The 17,853-nt window shown below is 43.6% G+C and overlaps 1 protein-coding gene across 1 annotated transcript; it reads right to left on the bottom strand.

Moving 5' to 3' along the window:
- Nucleotides 1-405: 405 nt before the first annotated feature.
- Nucleotides 406-10,378, bottom strand: scg3 (secretogranin III). Its single transcript, XM_030766736.1, is given in 12 exon segments — nt 406-524; nt 1,994-2,083; nt 5,185-5,295; nt 5,750-5,833; nt 6,836-6,952; nt 7,041-7,260; nt 7,360-7,518; nt 7,688-7,830; nt 9,226-9,404; nt 9,523-9,590; nt 9,821-9,873; nt 10,282-10,378. Coding segments are annotated over 12 exon segments (1,440 nt in total).
- Between the last annotated feature and the right edge of the window lie 7,475 nt (nt 10,379-17,853).

The following is a 17,853-nucleotide window of genomic DNA, read 5'->3' on the forward strand; positions in this document are numbered from 1 at the left end:
TTCTACTGCAAATCAGGAGAAAACGCTGACATAAAGCTACTTTCTACTCATATAAGCGAAAACATGGAGCCTCAGGCCTTTAGGTAGAAAACGCTGCAGTGTGTTACTGAACAGGCTGAAAGTTCAGAGACATGACCTTTTGAACATTATGAAATCTCTGTTCTTTCTGTCAGTGAGTTTTCTAGCGCTTATATTCTGGTGATGGTAAGGATTGGCCAGCCAGTGGAGTATTGCTGACTGTTTAGTCAATATTGCCTCAGATCAAATGGTGAACATGACTAATAATATGTCACTATAGTAACTGTGATTATACTGTGATTCAATAGGCAGGTATTAGGTATTTGAGCATGTTGTCTAACTGTCATAACTTAATGTGAGACATGGTTAATTATGCATTTGTCTTCACTACAGGCTTCCGTAAATCCTCTTAATGACCTCGCCCTCATCCTTCTGGAGAATGCCTTTGTCTATGTAAGCGTCCACCTGCTGGTCCATGAAGTCCTTCAGTTTGGACAGGTCATAGTCTGAGACACAGAGAGAAACAGAACATCAGAGAAACCCAGCACACATGTAAAACAACCTCAGAAAAACCCAGTATACATATATAACAACATCAGCGAAACCCAGCACACATGTAAAACAACCTCAGAAAAACCCAGTATACATATATAACAACATCAGCGAAACCCAGCACACATGTAAAACAACCTCAGAAAAACCCAGTATACATGTATAGCAACATCAGCGAAACCCAGCACACATGTAAAACAACCTCAGAAAAACCCAATATACATGTATGACAACATCAGCAAAACCTAGTTCATATGTAAAACAAATGCATCTCTCCATGCTAACGCCTTTGAGTGTCAACTTAAGATCAACAGACAATGAATGTCTGCCAGCCTCAGTAACTAGCATTAGTAACACATAGGACTATTATTAGTAACACATGACAAACTGTCCATTGAATAAGGCACATGGTGTGCCACACGGTTGTTCCAATCAGCATTTCCTTTTTGTGAAGTCTCCGAAATTAAAAAGAGACAAATATACCTCACTGAAGTTATCTATTTTTAGAAAAGCTAAACTACAGGGGACGGGCCTGTAACACTCGTTAACCATTCACCAGCTCTTGCTCAGTAGATTTCCCGCAGTCAGCTAGACTTTCTGCTCAACCTAAGTGACTGACTCGAAAACGCTAAACGATGGATTATGGCTCTTAAAACCAACCATGTTGTTGTGTTAAAGTAACTCATTGCTAGTTTGTCAAGATTCTTTAAACAAAACATACTGATGGGTAGTTTTCGAGTAATGATTGTATTATCCACTTCAAGGGCTTCACAATGGCATTGTCAACACAAGACAGTTGCTCACAGCTGTGCAAAGTGGTGCAGGCAGGTTTGAGTTAGTTTGAGCGTTTGTGTCCAGTTAGCTAACCGTAACCTTCACATGTGGTCAAAGGTGGAAAGATGAGAAAAGGCTCAGATTTGAAAGGAACCCTACAGTAATTGGGTCAAGCTCATCCCGTCACATAAATATTCATGACCTGCCTCAGTGAAGAACCCACTCCCTCTCTGCCCACACTTATTTCAATTGCAAATTCAGTTGAACAAAAAGATCCTCTGTCCTTGTGTTTGTGCTCACAGCCCCGTGTGTGAGCACAGACACACTTAACACTAGTGTGGATTAGGTCTTCACTGCACAGAGGTATAATCTAGAGTATAATCTAGAGTATAGTCCAGTCTGTGGAAGAGAATTTTCACTGGATTGTTCCTTTTTGTGCTCAGTATTACTGGAATGTCTTTTTCTAGCATAGCAACTGTTCATTTTCAATATATTCTGGGTATAAACTCAGATTCTGGATATTCATATTCAGATTCTGGTGCATATGTTTGCCTGCTCAGACCTGTTCTCTGTGTGGCAGTGTGCAGTGAGCAGAAGATTGTCTGAATAATTGAAACCAGGGCTATTAAATGCAGAGGAAAAACATTACCGTCTTTGCCGCCATCCTTGTTGTGCTTTTTGAGCCACTCGATGTTCTTCTTAATTGCTTCCAAATAGGTTTCTGATTTGCTAGGGTGGCCTAGAGACAGACAGAGAGAGAGAAAGGGACAGAGGGAGGCATTGAGAAGAATTGAAAAGAAAACATAAATATGTAAATGGTGAGATGACTGATATAATATTGATATAACAACAACATAATAGTGATAAAATTTGAGTGAATAAACTTGACACAAAACATTTTGAAGGCAAAAAGAAAAGCCAAAGCTGCTTTTGACTGCACTTCACAGACTCTGAACTATGCAGTGTAACTGTATCATCTAATAAAGATCCATAAAGGCTACAGGGAAACAGTCTGGGAGGTGACACATAAAGGCTACAGAGAAACAGTCTGGGAGGTGACACATAAAGGCTACAGGGAAACAGTCTGGGAGGTGACACATAAAGGCTACAGGGAAACAGTCTGGGAGGTGACACATAAAGGCTACAGGGAAACAGTCTGGGAGGTGACACATAAAGGCTACAGGGAAACAGTCTGGGAGGTGACACATAAAGGCTACAGGGAAACAGTCTGGGAGGTGACACATAAAGGCTACAGGGAAACAGTCTGGGAGGTGACACATAAAGGCTACACAGAAACAGTCTGGGAGGTGACACATAAAGGCTACAGGGAAACAGTCTGGGAGGTGACACATAAAGGCTACAGGGAAACAGTCTGGGAGGTGACACATAAAGGCTACAGGGAAACAGTCTGGGAGGTGACACATAAAGGCTACAGGGAAACAGTCTGGGAGGTGACACATAAAGGCTACAGGGAAACAGTCTGGGAGGTGACACATAAAGGCTACAGGGAAACAGTCTGGGAGGTGACACATAAAGGCTACAGAGAAACAGTCTGGGAGGTGACACATAAAGGCTACAGAGAAACAGTCTGGGAGGTGACACATAAAGGCTACAGGGAAACAGTCTAGGAGGTGACACATAAAGGCTACACAGAAACAGTCTGGGAGGTGACACATAAAGGCTACACAGAAACAGTCTGGGAGGTGACACATAAAGGCTACACAGAAACAGTCTGGGAGGTGACACATAAAGGCTACAGGGAAACAGTCTAGGAGGTGACACATAAAGGCTACAGGGAAACAGTCTGGGAGGTGACACATAAAGGCTACACAGAAACAGTCTGGGAGGTGACACATAAAGGCTACAGGGAAACAGTCTGGGAGGTGACACATAAAGGCTACAGGGAAACAGTCTGGGAGGTGACACATAAAGGCTACAGGGAAACAGTCTGGGAGGTGACACATAAAGGCTACAGGGAAACAGTCTGGGAGGTGACACATAAAGGCTACAGAGAAACAGTCTGGGAGGTGACACAGAAAGGCTACAGAGAAACAGTCTGGGAGGTGACACATAAAGGCTACAGGGAAACAGTCTAGGAGGTGACACATAAAGGCTACACAGAAACAGTCTGGGAGGTGACACATAAAGGCTACACAGAAACAGTCTGGGAGGTGACACATAAAGGCTACACAGAAACAGTCTGGGAGGTGACACATAAAGGCTACAGGGAAACAGTCTAGGAGGTGACACATAAAGGCTACAGGGAAACAGTCTGGGAGGTGACACATAAAGGCTACACAGAAACAGTCTGGGAGGTGACACATAAAGGCTACAGGGAAACAGTCTGGGAGGTGACACATAAAGGCTACAGGGAAACAGTCTGGGAGGTGACACATAAAGGCTACAGGGAAACAGTCTGGGAGGTGACACATAAAGGCTACAGGGAAACAGTCTGGGAGGTGACACATAAAGGCTACAGGGAAACAGTCTGGGAGGTGACACATAAAGGCTACAGAGAAACAGTCTGGGAGGTGACACAGAAAGGCTACAGAGAAACAGTCTGGGAGGTGACACATAAAGGCTACAGGGAAACAGTCTAGGAGGTGACACATAAAGGCTACACAGAAACAGTCTGGGAGGTGACACATAAAGGCTACACAGAAACAGTCTGGGAGGTGACACATAAAGGCTACACAGAAACAGTCTGGGAGGTGACACATAAAGGCTACAGGGAAACAGTCTAGGAGGTGACACATAAAGGCTACAGGGAAACAGTCTGGGAGGTGACACATAAAGGCTACACAGAAACAGTCTGGGAGGTGACACATAAAGGCTACAGGGAAACAGTCTGGGAGGTGACACATAAAGGCTACAGGGAAACAGTCTGGGAGGTGACACATAAAGGCTACAGGGAAACAGTCTGGGAGGTGACACATAAAGGCTACAGGGAAACAGTCTGGGAGGTGACACATAAAGGCTACAGGGAAACAGTCTGGGAGGTGACACATAAAGGCTACAGGGAAACAGTCTGGGAGGTGACACATAAAGGCTACAGGGAAACAGTCTGGGAGGTGACACATAAAGGCTACAGGGAAACAGTCTGGGAGGTGACACATAAAGGCTACACAGAAACAGTCTGGGAGGTGACACATAAAGGCTACAGGGAAACAGTCTGGGAGGTGACACATAAAGGCTACAGGGAAACAGTCTGGGAGGTGACACATAAAGGCTACAGGGAAACAGTCTGGGAGGTGATCCTACAGTGTCACTGTGTAAATTATGTGCTGTGTGTTATGTGTTGTATGTGGGTCTATGCGTTAACCCATTACAATATAATAGTGATATATAAATGCTGTCAGTGAAGTTACAGGTAATAATCATCATTTAGACAGTCATTTGAATCTTGATTCACTATGAAATCCTTCCCACAGATTTGAACCCTCGTGACTTTCAGTGATTAAACTGACTTTCAGTGCTTAAACTGACTTTCAGTGCTTAAACTGAAGCTTAAACTTAAGCAGCTGCTCTCTCTGGCTCTCCTCTGATGGCTTTGGAGGTGCTTTAAGAGGTGCTTTGGAGGTGCTTTAAGAGGTGCTTTGGAGGTGCTTTAAGAGGTGCTTTGGAGGTGCTCCTGAACTGCTCTGATGAGGACATGGTTGCTCCTCTGGACTATCAGATGCACACAGACTGCAGAATGTGGGTTTATGAGCTATTGTGAGAGTTCCCCTTCCATAATATTGCAGTGTGAGCACATAAGCATATTATATCATCCTTCATCATAGCACATAGGATGAATGGATGGAACTGAAAGCGTTAATAACAGCGTTGACATGCACTGACCGGTTTCTGTCGCTGTCTGGACATCCTTTGTAGAGTCTTTCAGAGACTCGTACTCCTTCTGCATCTTGGCAGCCTCTGCTTTCGTATTGTCATCTTCATCAAACATCTTTCCTGAGACAAGGAGATACAACAGAACGTTTGGTTCAGGCCAAATGCCGCTCACCAGAGCCTGATGCACAGCAGAGGGTTAGGGTTAGAGAGTGACAGGGTCAGGGTTAGGGTTAGGGTCAGGGTTAGAGAGTGACAGGGTTAGGGTTAGGGTCAGGGTTAGGGTTAGGGTTAGAGAGTAACAGGGTTAGGGTTAGGGTTAGGTTTAGAGAGTGACAGGGTCAGGGTCAGGGTTAGGGTCAGGGTTAGGGTTAGCGTCAGGGTTAGAGAGTGACAGGGTTAGGGTTAGGGTTAGGGTTAGAGAGTGACAGGGTCAGGGTCAGGGTTAGGGTTAGAGAGTGACAGGGTCAGGGTTAGGGTTAGGGTCAGGGTTAGAGAGTGACAGGGTCAGGGTTAGGGTTAGGGTTAGAGAGTGACAGAGTTAGGGTTAGGGTAAGGGTTAGAGAGCGACAGGTACCTGTGGGTGGTGTGATATCAACTTTCCCCAGCGACTTGCCCAGTTTGTTCTTTGTCTGTAGGGCAATCATGGCATCCAGGTTTTCTGGGTAACATATATTGAGTTATTACATAATGCAAATAGTATCTTCAATGAATAATAGTTTTGTTAGTAGTGCATAGGTTCACTCAGTTAACCTATGTCGTAGATCTGTTGTCCTGTAAAGTTGCACTGTGACTATATCTATTGTAAAAGCCCCAAACAAATATGCAACTTCTGTTAAATATCATTAAACAAGCAGTATTGTCTCAGGTCTCATGTTCATGCTCAGTCCAATACGACGCCTGATGCGAGTCTCTCCTGAGGGTAAATGCTGTAGGTGGCTGGGAGCTGTTCTCCTGTTTTTGTTGCCGTCACTGTTGTGTTTGCCTGAAAGACTCAAATCTGATGATGGCTCAGCTGTGCTCTGCAAGATGCAGATAAAGGCAGAGCGACAGGTGAGTCATCTTCGCTCAGATGACACCAGGAACACAGTGGGGGTCAACAGCAGGCTGTTGCTTGGCAACGTATCACTACATGCCCCGTTAAGCACGGAGCCTTGACATAATGTGGTGGAGGTTACCATGGAAACCCACTGTGTGCGTAATGGAGGTTTCATATTGTCATCTTTGTTCCGTCTTAATGACCTTTGTCAGCACATTAGGCGAGGAACGGTGGAAGATAAAGCTGGTGAATGCTGATTGGTGGCTTTTGTACTAACTGTGATTATTGATCATATCTATCAGTGGTGGCAGTAAATAATCCAAAACTGGCTCCCAGTTATGCAGGTCAATCTGACACCCTGCTTGTCTTGCCAAAGGTACCTCACATACAGATATGTGTTCTATACAGGAGTCACCCTGAGACTGTTAACATACAGATACTGTGTGTGTTCTATACGGGAGTCGTCGCCTGAAACTGTTCACAGACAAGACCACATGTGCACGTGTCAGACTAGGATTAAAACGGCTTCTCTAAAATCCTACACTTTTACCCACTGCCAACAGCAAATCTGGGACACTCACAAAGAATACACACAGTACAGCCAATTAGGAGACTGAGATATACCTAAATAAGACACTCCTTCCTCAGGCGTTATAGTGCCATATTTCACCATCATCTTCACAAAGTCGATCAAGGTCTTCATGATGGTAATCAGAGTCTCCCTCTCCTCTGCATCTTGCTCTACAAAATAAACAGTTTTACTACTTGTATCAAAGCACAGTGATATTTGTCTGATGATTGTAACTGATCACTGTAACCCCAGATCTACCTGAGTCCAGAGTCTTGAGGAGCCGATAGAAGTTGGGGAAATACTGCAGGTCCTGAAGGCCGTCCTCTGGGCTCAGCTCATTTCTGTCATTTCCCTCACTGGCAACATCCCATGTGTCGTCTGCCTTCTCCTCTACTGTATCATCAGCATTCGCAGTGTCCTCTGACTCTTCCTCCTCCTCCTCCTCCTCATACCTGCGACTGGATCTGTCATTCTCTTCCTAAACACAGATGACAGAGAAGAACAAGTCCATTTGTCGGGGTGGCATCTACTCTTAAACACTCTACACAGCCAGTTAATCATTATAACCTTGTCCTACCATGTTATCTTCTGTGGTTTCCTCCACATCACTGCCTCTGGACATGGGGTAGTCCATGCTGAGATCATCAACCTCATTGTCTTTGGCGTTTTTAGTGATGAGGTCCTGTAGCGCCTCTGCCACCTCATACTCCAGAGTGTCGGCCTGGCTGTCCGTGATCTTAGAGCGAACGATGAAGCATGGGCTCGATCACACTGTTTCTCTATCTCTCATTTCATTTTCTGATATGTGTAGCACTGATATTTCATTGAATCACCATTACATGAAAATCAGCTTAGCTGGAGGGATTTGATTAGTTAAAAACAGGTCCCATGAAAGCTGCCCATACCAGTCCGAGTTTGAGGAGTTTAGAGACGATCCTGTCAAACACCCCTCTATCATCTTCTTCGTAGATTTTGTTGGCGATCTTCTGGACGATATCCTCTGCAGTCAGTGGGGTTCCGTCCAGCTTGCGGAAACTCTCTGGGTCATCTGAAATGAAAACACCTGTAATGAAAATCTGATTATGCCTGTTAATGGCCACATAGAAAGAGTCCTCATTCATTTACAGACATCGATGGTTCTTAGTTTTCCACTTGTGGGCTGATGGGTATCTGGACCTGCCCATGTATGTCTGCATATATGTCATGTGCTCTGAGCAGGTGTGGGTTCTGGCTCACGCAGCCTGTGTTCAGAAGGCTACAGAAAGACTGGGACACATTCGGCGGCACAGTAGGTCTGTCACACACTGAGGAGTTGGAGCTGAACAGTGCTGTTGATGAAAGTAAATCAAGACTTCAGAGTGCCTATGCTTTGTCTATCTGTGATATGAGTCTATTTCACTGCCTCTGCTTTGTGTAATCTGACTCTTCCATAATGCGCTAACACAGCAGTGCTCCAGCAATCAGCGGCCAGTGTCTAGCACTTCAGTGAGGGGCTACTCAAATAAAAGCACTCTTCCACTAAACGTCAAACTTCCTCTTATAAACAAACTACACACAAATCACTATTATTACCATACTAAACTTAAACAACACTAATACCACCATGTTAAATGTGAACATAAAACTAAACCAGCAAAATGGATATGATCACCTCCAAAGCACTACTGCACATGCTCCCTTTAGACAGGATTTCAGTGCTACTTTTAATGTTTCATATGTTCTCCTCAGAAGAAACTGTAGTTCTGAGCACTGATAAGGCTGATGTGATCATGTCAAATAGCACACTGTGTGAAAGCTCAGATCAAGTAGCATGAGTCTGGATAAAAGATCCCCAGATAATGTAGATTATTTGTTCAAAAAATAAAATCACAGGAAATACAACATGCTACAATACTACACTTCACAAGCCTCAGAATGTGATGCTGTTATTGAATTTAGTTTTGGATTTATCGTGACAACACATATTAAATACCAGTGAACCAAAAGGTTTTCATAATGTATTGAACTTACATTTGGTTAGTTTTAGTGTAGAATGAGAATAGGGGTGTGTGTAAGGGTGAGGCGAAAAGAGTGTGTGTGTGTGTGAAAGCATGGCAGGGGTTTAGCTTCAAACATTTCAGGCAACAGCCAGTGAACTGATAATCCTTTCTCTACTTCAAACAAAATGTCTCCTACTGTCCTAGCCAACAGAGCCAAAGATCACGTCACGCAGACAGGATTGGTGACAGCAGCTTAGGGCTTATCATAAATGGGATATAGACTGGATGTTGTCCACTGGATGTTGCAGTTTGATTTCCACTCGCCTGTTCTGTATTCAGACATTTCCTCAGTATTCATGTTCAACGCACACACTGTTTTGTGAGGACTGATGTTATGTTTGGCACTATGTTTCTCACTGTGTTGGGCAGAGCTTGGGACTGTATTTGGCACTGGGTTACCATACCTTGGTACTTCTGGTCCATGCCATTCTTGGTAGAGTCATAGTCCTCCACCAATCTCCTGTTCTTGGTGGAGTCGGCTTCATCAGGGAAGTTCTCATCATTTCTACTCCCGGAGTTTGGCGTCAGATTATTTGTGACTTTTTGCTTCTCAGCTAAAGACCTCAACAAACTGAAGTCATCACTGTCTGCATCTGTGTATGCCTCACTTGGCTCTGTTGGTCTGGTTTCTGATAACAAAAAAATCAATACCATGTTACAATGACGCCAACATTTATTAAGGCTTTATTAGTAATACTGACCATGTATGGTTGTTAAGGTTTTACTCGCCGTTTGTCTCTGCTTTCCTGATACTGTCTGCTTCTGCAATCTGTCAGAGATTTAAACCAACACACATGTGTCTAATCAGCCAGTTTCACAGTAGGCAAAGCTTATTTTGCCCCTTGACTCTTAAGCCTCACTCTCTTGTAAGTAATTTGTAATACATGGACATCTTTTGGAACCTCTTACATTATAAGATCAATTTGATAACTGTAGATCTGTAATTCTGCAGATATAGTTCCTTCGCAAGGAAATTTTATTATTAAAATAATAAAATACCTGTTCCTGTAATGGTCTTTCCTCATTCAATTGTCTGGTGGACAGAGTTTGATCTGGAATGGAAAAAGCAGACAGAACGACCGCATACTACATATTTTTATATGTTCGTCTCACACAATATTTAATGCTCTCATAGGCCTAGACGGCCCAGTCGGAGCGGCGTAATCGGCTTACTGAACAACAGATTAAATTACCATAAAAACAAAGTACAGTCAACCTCAAATCATGCGCAACAGACATTTTAAAAACAGCGTTCGAGAGCTCCAACACAAGCCTCGTTGTTGTTGAATTACTGTTAACATATTCTCCAAATCGTTTTAATTTTTCATCCTCTGGTCATTCGATTTACCGGGCTACATTACGAGCGAGCCCATCAAAATTCAACACTCTTGATTTTCCAGATTAGTAAATTGATTCACTAACAATATTGAAAACTCCAACAATGGAAGATCGCCGCTTACCCTCCGTTTGAGCAGGTGTAGGAAATGCCGAGATGTCGTGCAGAATTACAGCAAAAACCTGGAATAAAATGAAAAATTCCATGCCCTTAAACGCCATTCTCGAACGGATTTCCGTTAGACTGTGATGGCGATGTCCAGGAGGTGAGCCCCTGGTTGTCTTCCCCTTATTGGTGTTATTTGTGCCCTCTTCTACCGACTGTGGGAAGAAACTGATGAACTCCGCCTGGTCAAGCCTGGTGATGATGGGATTGAGACTTGCTGCTTAGTGTGTGTTTAGCGCCTTCAAGCTGGTGGTACAAGGTAGCGTTTGGAAACGAGGTGCTGTGGAGCTGTTATGTAGCCGCGGTGCTGAAATCAGGTCGCTTGCTATAATTAAAACGGGATAAGCTGGTGGACGCTCCCTGGTTCTAAGCCGCGTGCGAGCCTTCCACTGCACCTGCTCTATTGCAATGGCAAGACAAGAGCGGACTTCAGCCAGCCGATGAAAAAGAATATCCGCCCATGTGCGTCAGCTCCACACAATCTGCGTCAGACAATCCATCTTCAATTGATTTTACAATAGGAACAGGCTGACCAAATGGGCAGACAAAGGCTGAATTTAATAAATCAGTGAATCGTGAGGGGTAATTTCTAGGTTGATTTGTTGGTTAATATGCTAGTTTTCCAAATGGTGAGTAACTATAATTTATCTTGCCACACTAACTTGCAATACTAACGATAATATTTTGGCGTAACACAATGAGGAAGTATTTTAAAAAGTTAATATATTTGAGACTACGGTTTTTCAGCTACTAGCACTAGCGTATCTCGCCTGCACAATAGACAACTGTTGTGTAGACCTACAGTTGATGTACTTTGATGCATATATTATCACAGTCACGATCTATGTCAAGGGTGCCCAAACATATAATTTGAGAAGTGAATCAGCGGCAAAGCAGTTAAAATAAATAAATAGAATAAAAATAGCATTACTGTATATCTATATTGTGATAGATGTGAATGCTGTCATGATGGAAGATTTACAGTAGTAGGCTATGGGTAATTGGCATAATTGGAAAAAGATGATAAAAAGTAACAGGAGGAAATTTTATAAAATTGAGAAATAAAATGGCTGGAATCAGAAACACTATAGCTCCCGAAGATTATGCACCTTTCAAATTATAGTCTAATAAATAACACCAATATGGGTGACCAATATGGATGACATCATCAGAGCCATTGTAGCTAGCCCTGGTAACACTCTCCTGAATGTGTGAGGTCTTTAGTAAAGTGTTTCATTGACAGTTTAGCTTTAGGTCACTACTGCCTGCTGAGTAGGCAAGGGCCTTAATTGCCAGGGCCTAGTTGTGAATTAGCTAAGTAACCTGAAACAATTTGTGCTATGTCAGGTAAATTAGAACATTTACTCAGATCAGATTAACCTTTTGGTTTTGGTTTGTTTCACTTGTGGACGTCGAGGACACCCACTTACTGTTTCATGCACTGTCCACTGTAAACAATTACATTTGGAAAATTTAAGTCAGAGAATTACACAGATGCAGAAGCATCATCGGAAGCATGCACCACCGAAACAAATCCTACTTTATTTACTGGAGAAAACGCAACCCTGACAACCTTGTTCACTCCAAAAATGCACTGCTACTGTGATTTCACTCTCCATTACACTTTGTAACTGCCAGTTTGCTGTCAGCAAATCAGACCTCATCCCTGCCTTCCCCAACCACTCATCACACCAGGCTCCAGTGCTCACTGAAACATGGATCTGTACAGAAAACACAGCAGGCTCCAGTGCTCACTGAAACATGGATCTGTACAGAAAACACAGCAGGCTCCAGTGCTCACTGAAACATGGATCTGTACAGAAAACACAGCAGGCTCCAGTGCTCACTGAAACATGGATCTGTACAGAAAACACAGCAGGCTCCAGTGCTCACTGAAACATGGATCTGTACAGAAAACACACCAGGCTCCAGTGCTCACTGAAACATGGATCTGTACAGAAAACACACCAGGCTCCAGTGCTCACTGAAACATGGATCTGTACAGAAAACACAGCAGGCTCCAGTGCTCACTGAAACATGGATCTGTACAGAAAACACAGCAGGCTCCAGTGCTCACTGAAACATGGATCTGTACAGAAAACACAGCAGGCTCCAGTGCTCACTGAAACATGGATCTGTACAGAAAACACAGCAGGCTCCAGTGCTCACTGAAACATGGATCTGTACAGAAAACACACCAGGCTCCAGTGCTCACTGAAACATGGATCTGTACAGAAAACACACCAGGCTCCAGTGCTCACTGAAACATGGATCTGTACAGAAAACACAGCAGGCTCCAGTGCTCACTGAAACATGGATCTGTACAGAAAACACAGCAGGCTCCAGTGCTCACTGAAACATGGATCTGTACAGAAAACACAGCAGGCTCCAGTGCTCACTGAAACATGGATCTGTACAGAAAACACAGCAGGCTCCAGTGCTCACTGAAACATGGATCTGTACAGAAAACACACCAGGCTCCAGTGCTCACTGAAACATGGATCTGTACAGAAAACACAGCAGGCTCCAGTTCCAGCAACTCTAACTTCTCCTCCTCCCACAATTAGGGCTGATCAACAGATTTGCTGATTTCTTAGAGCTAGAAATTTTTACCTCTCCTCCTTATGCATTAACACTTCATTCGAATACCATGCTATTACCATCTGTCACCACTGCTGTCAAAATGTACAGTGTTGTCATTTACTGTCCTCCAGGTCAGTTAGGGAATTTTGTTGAAGGACTAGACATGCTGCTGTCATTTATTTCAGAATATGCTAGTCCATCCGTAATTCTCCAGACCTGAACATAAACCTGGACAAACTACATGCTGCTAAATTTCTCTCCCTCCTGACTCCATTTGCCCTTAAATGCCTCCACACTTCAGCAGTGCACAAAACAGGCAACCAACTGGATCCCATCCTGACATTTAACTGTATTATTAACATCTCCCTTGTTACTGCTTTGTACATATCAGATTACTTTTCCTTTTATACCCCTTTTCCACTGCCGCGGTGCCATGCCGGTGCCTAATCGAGCACCGGGGCCGCGCTATTCCACTGATAAAATACTGGTGTCGGTGCCAAAAAGCCGGCACCGGCACGGCACCACAGAATTGCTGGTCCTAAAAGCTGGAACCGCTGACGTCAGAAGCTATGCAAATAAAAACCACGCGAGAACCAATCAGTTCAGCGTTTGATGTGTTTGGTACGTGACGTTCTCTAGAGAGGCGGGAGTAACAAAAAACGTCTGACCAAGTAGCGGTAGGCTAGAGGCTATTTGTAGCATGAAAATATGTATATGATTAAAAGATGCATGAGCAACAATTTGTGTCTACATCAACACGGGCTGTTGTTTACATGTTACATGAACGTAGTCAGACCCAGGGTGGCAGAAAAAGACACTCTCTCTCTTGGCTCTGGCTGGTGCAAATAGACCACTGCAGACCTTCATTTAAACACTCGTTTTAACTTTTGAGCTAGGTGACAGACTTACTATTTTCATGAATTTTGCCCACAGAGCGAAAAGTTTCAGGGCAAAATTCCTGAGGTGTTTTGCTGTGTGGAAGCCTAGCGTAAAAGTAAATTTATAAAAAAGAAAGCAGATGTGTTCTGTCCGCCATTATTTTTTGCCCACGGAAATTACCCAAACTTTTGCTATGTAGCGTTCGGTTCCCAAACCAGTGGAAATGCGGGCCGGTTCTCAAAAGGCACCAAGGCAGCACTGGCTCCGCACCGGCACAGGCACCGCACCGGCACAGGCGCCAGCACCGTCCTAGTGGAAAAGAGCTATTAGTGTGTAGTCTCTCTCCCTTTAAACCCCACAGTTTCACCCTCTGCTGTTTCCTTTTGCTGTGACCTCCACTTCCTCTCTCCCACCCAGCTGATGAGGGGTGGCTAAACGTTGGCTTCAACTGTGGCACCATACCACACAGTAATCCTTTGAGCAGGTGGCCATGAATCCCTTTGTCTGTGCTCTCCCTTAACTGGAGAGCATGGGTAGTCAGCCTGCAAAACTGCTCATACCCAGCTGGAATGGCAGAGGCTATGAGCTGTGGTCACCCTAGCACTAGTAAAGAAGGCTGAGGGGGAGAAAGGAACATCTCAGCATCCAGAAGAGGACCTCAGGAAACCTGGACCTGGATTGGAGTGGTGCAGAGGGCACCTCATGGCCAGAGTACTGGGAGCAAACACCTTCTCCATGGGATAAGTCAATGCCCATTTATACCAGGGCTTGATCAGGGCAAAACATCACGCTGACTGGTTGCACCATCCACCAGGAGGGGCATCCAAAACCCCTCACCCATCTGGTTCATGTGCAGGGGAAGCCATTGCCTGTGTCAGTGGGGATGTACGTCATGCCAGCTGTCACGGTGAGGATCGTAGGGCCTCCTGGAGACGATCCTGTCACAGTGGGCATTGTAGCAGATCTCCTAGTCACATTGGTCCTGCATGAAACTAAGGTTAGGGTTTGTGGCTTTCTGTGGGAATGAATTCCATTACCCAGGACAAGTCTTGAAGAAAGGAGTCGCCCGCCATTCAAAGTCCTTTGTCACATCTACTATGCGGCAATCAAGTGAGGTGATGCCATGGAGCCAGATCAACATGGAGGTGGATCTAGCACACTTCCACCCAATGGCAGGCCACCTCGGAGCATGAAACATAGAGGAATGTATCCAGGACAGGGTCGGGACCGACAGCAGACTTTAAGAATTTCTGCTGGCACTGCCCACCTGCCAGTGAATGCCTCCATGGGCACCTCCCCCAAGCCCCCTGGTGCCATTTCTCATTATTCATCTCTTTTATGACTGGAAACTGCAGTGCAAACAGGCTTTCAGTTACTCTTTTACATTTTTGCATTTTAAATACCATAATTTTATGAGTGGAGATTTCTTTTAGGTATAGATATAGATCTTAAAAGGTTGCGAATGGAGCATTACATAATTTCTAGCTGGGTTGTATGAAGTTGTTCCAAAAAATCACAATAATTAACATTGGTTGTGATACTGAATAAAAATATTGTGATATGATATTTTGGTTGTATTGCCCACCCATACATCACACCCCTCTTCATCTCCCCCACTATTCCAAGCATCTGCCCACATCAAGCTTAAGTCCCAGATGCTGTTTGCTGTGAGATCAACTAGTGGAACTGTGGCTATATACATCAGGTCACTCATTAGAACCTATATTCCATCCCACCCATTATGATCTGCGAGGGAACGGCATTTGGTGATTCCACCAACACCCAGCAGAAACTCACAAACTGGCATCTTCTTACACATTCCTGGAATGAATTGCTGAATTCCATCCAGTCTGCAGACTCACAGACTCGCCCCACAACCTTCAAGAACTTTATGGTGGGTATAAGTAACTTCTGAGATACTTTTTGTCGAAAGGTACATTATAGGTTTATATTATGCTGTGAAAGACCCACTTTGTTGTTATGGCAGAAGTCTAGTTGCTTTGTTGATTATTTTTTGCAGCATCCTGATTATTAGCACTGCTTCCTCTCTTGCACCTTTGTAGTCTTTTTGGCTGTGGCGGGAGACCAGAGTACCTGGATGGAACCCATAAGAAAACAGGGAGAACATGCAAACTCCATACAGAGAGGAGCCGTAACAGGGACTCGAACCCAGATCTGTTTATATATGTGTGTATGTATAAATAATAATAATAATAATAATAATAATAATAATAATAATAATAAGAATAAGAATAACTTGTTCATCACAACTCTTTCCTTGGGTTAGTTGTTCTTCTGGGTCTCTGTCATGCCTTCGTCTCCTCTGCCTCGTCAGACCTATCAGAGCTTAGATTCCCCAGATCACTAACCACTGTTGTATTCTGCTCATTGTCTAATGATCACACCTGTTTCATTCAGTTACCTCATTTCTCCCTGTGTATATATATTACTTGGAATCATTCAGTTCCAGGCAATGTCTCTTAATCATCTAAGTGTACCAAGCCAAATTATTCTAAGTCTTTGTGTTTTCCTTGTGTACTGACCTTGTGTGCTTTTCTCGCCTTGATTCCTAGATTGCCCTTATATACCTGTTCTTGGTCTTGACCCTTTGCCTGACCCATTTACCTACTCTGAACTTCATCTTTATGTCATTTCAAGGGAGAACTGTCATTCCCCTGACGCAGGACTAGAGAAGATATCAACCATATTATCTTCATCATTCACACAAAAACTGCAAATACAAAGAACAGTTAATGCACTCTAGCATTGTACATGAGCATGCTACATCTCTACTCCTAATGCAACACAAACATCTCCCATACATCTCTACTCCTAATGCAACACAAACATCTCCCATACATCTCTACTCCTAATGTAACACAAACAACTCCCATACAGCTCTACTCCTAATGCAACACAAACAACTCCCATACATCTCTACTCCTAATGCAACACAAACATCTCATACAGCTCTACTCCTAATGCAACACAAACAACTCCCATACATCTCTACTCCTAATGCAACACAAACATCTCATACATCTCTACTCCTAATGCAACACAAACATCTCCCATACAGCTCTACTCCTAATGCACACAAACAACTCCCATACATCTCTACTCCTAATGCAACACAAACAACTCCCATACATCTCTACTCCTAATGCAACACAAACAACTCCCGTACATCTCTACTCCTAATGCAACACAAACAACTCCCATACATCTCTACTCCTAATGCAACACAAACATCTCCCAAACATCTCTACTCCTAATGCAACACAAACAACTCCCATACATCTCTACTCCTAATGCAACACAAACATCTCATACATCTCTACTCCTAATGCAACACAAACATCTCCCAAACATCTCTACTCCTAATGCAACACAAACATCTCATACATCTCTACTCCTAATGCAACACAAACATCTCATACATCTCTACTCCTAATGCAACACAAACATCTCATACATCTCTACTCCTAATGCACACAAACATCTCATACATCTCTACTCCTAATGCAACATAAACATCTCCCATACATCTCTACTCCTAATGCAACACAAACATCTCATACATCTCTACTCCTAATGCAACACAAACATCTCCCATACATCTCTACTCCTAATGCAACACAAACATCTCCCATACAGCTCTACTCCTAATGCAACACAAACAACTCCCATACATCTCTACTCCTAATGCAACACAAACAACTCCCATACATCTCTACTCCTAATGCAACACAAACAACTCCCGTACATCTCTACTCCTAATGCAACACAAACAACTCCCGTACATCTCTACTCCTAATGCAACACAAACAACTCCCATACATCTCTACTCCTAATGCAACACAAACATCTCCTTGTAAAAACCCATAGAAGCTGGATGTCTTATATCAAGTTTCATGTCTTCGTGTCGCTGATTATCATTAGACCAGACAGCTTTATCCAAAAGTAGAGACTGTTTAAGTTCACGGTACATTTCTGCCAATTATTACACTGAATTTCAATTTCAAATTTATTTGCTTAGCACTTTTCACAATTACATGGTCTCAAAGCA

This window comes from Chanos chanos, chromosome 2 (assembly GCF_902362185.1).
Source record: "Chanos chanos chromosome 2, fChaCha1.1, whole genome shotgun sequence".
NCBI lineage: Eukaryota > Metazoa > Chordata > Actinopteri > Gonorynchiformes > Chanidae > Chanos > Chanos chanos.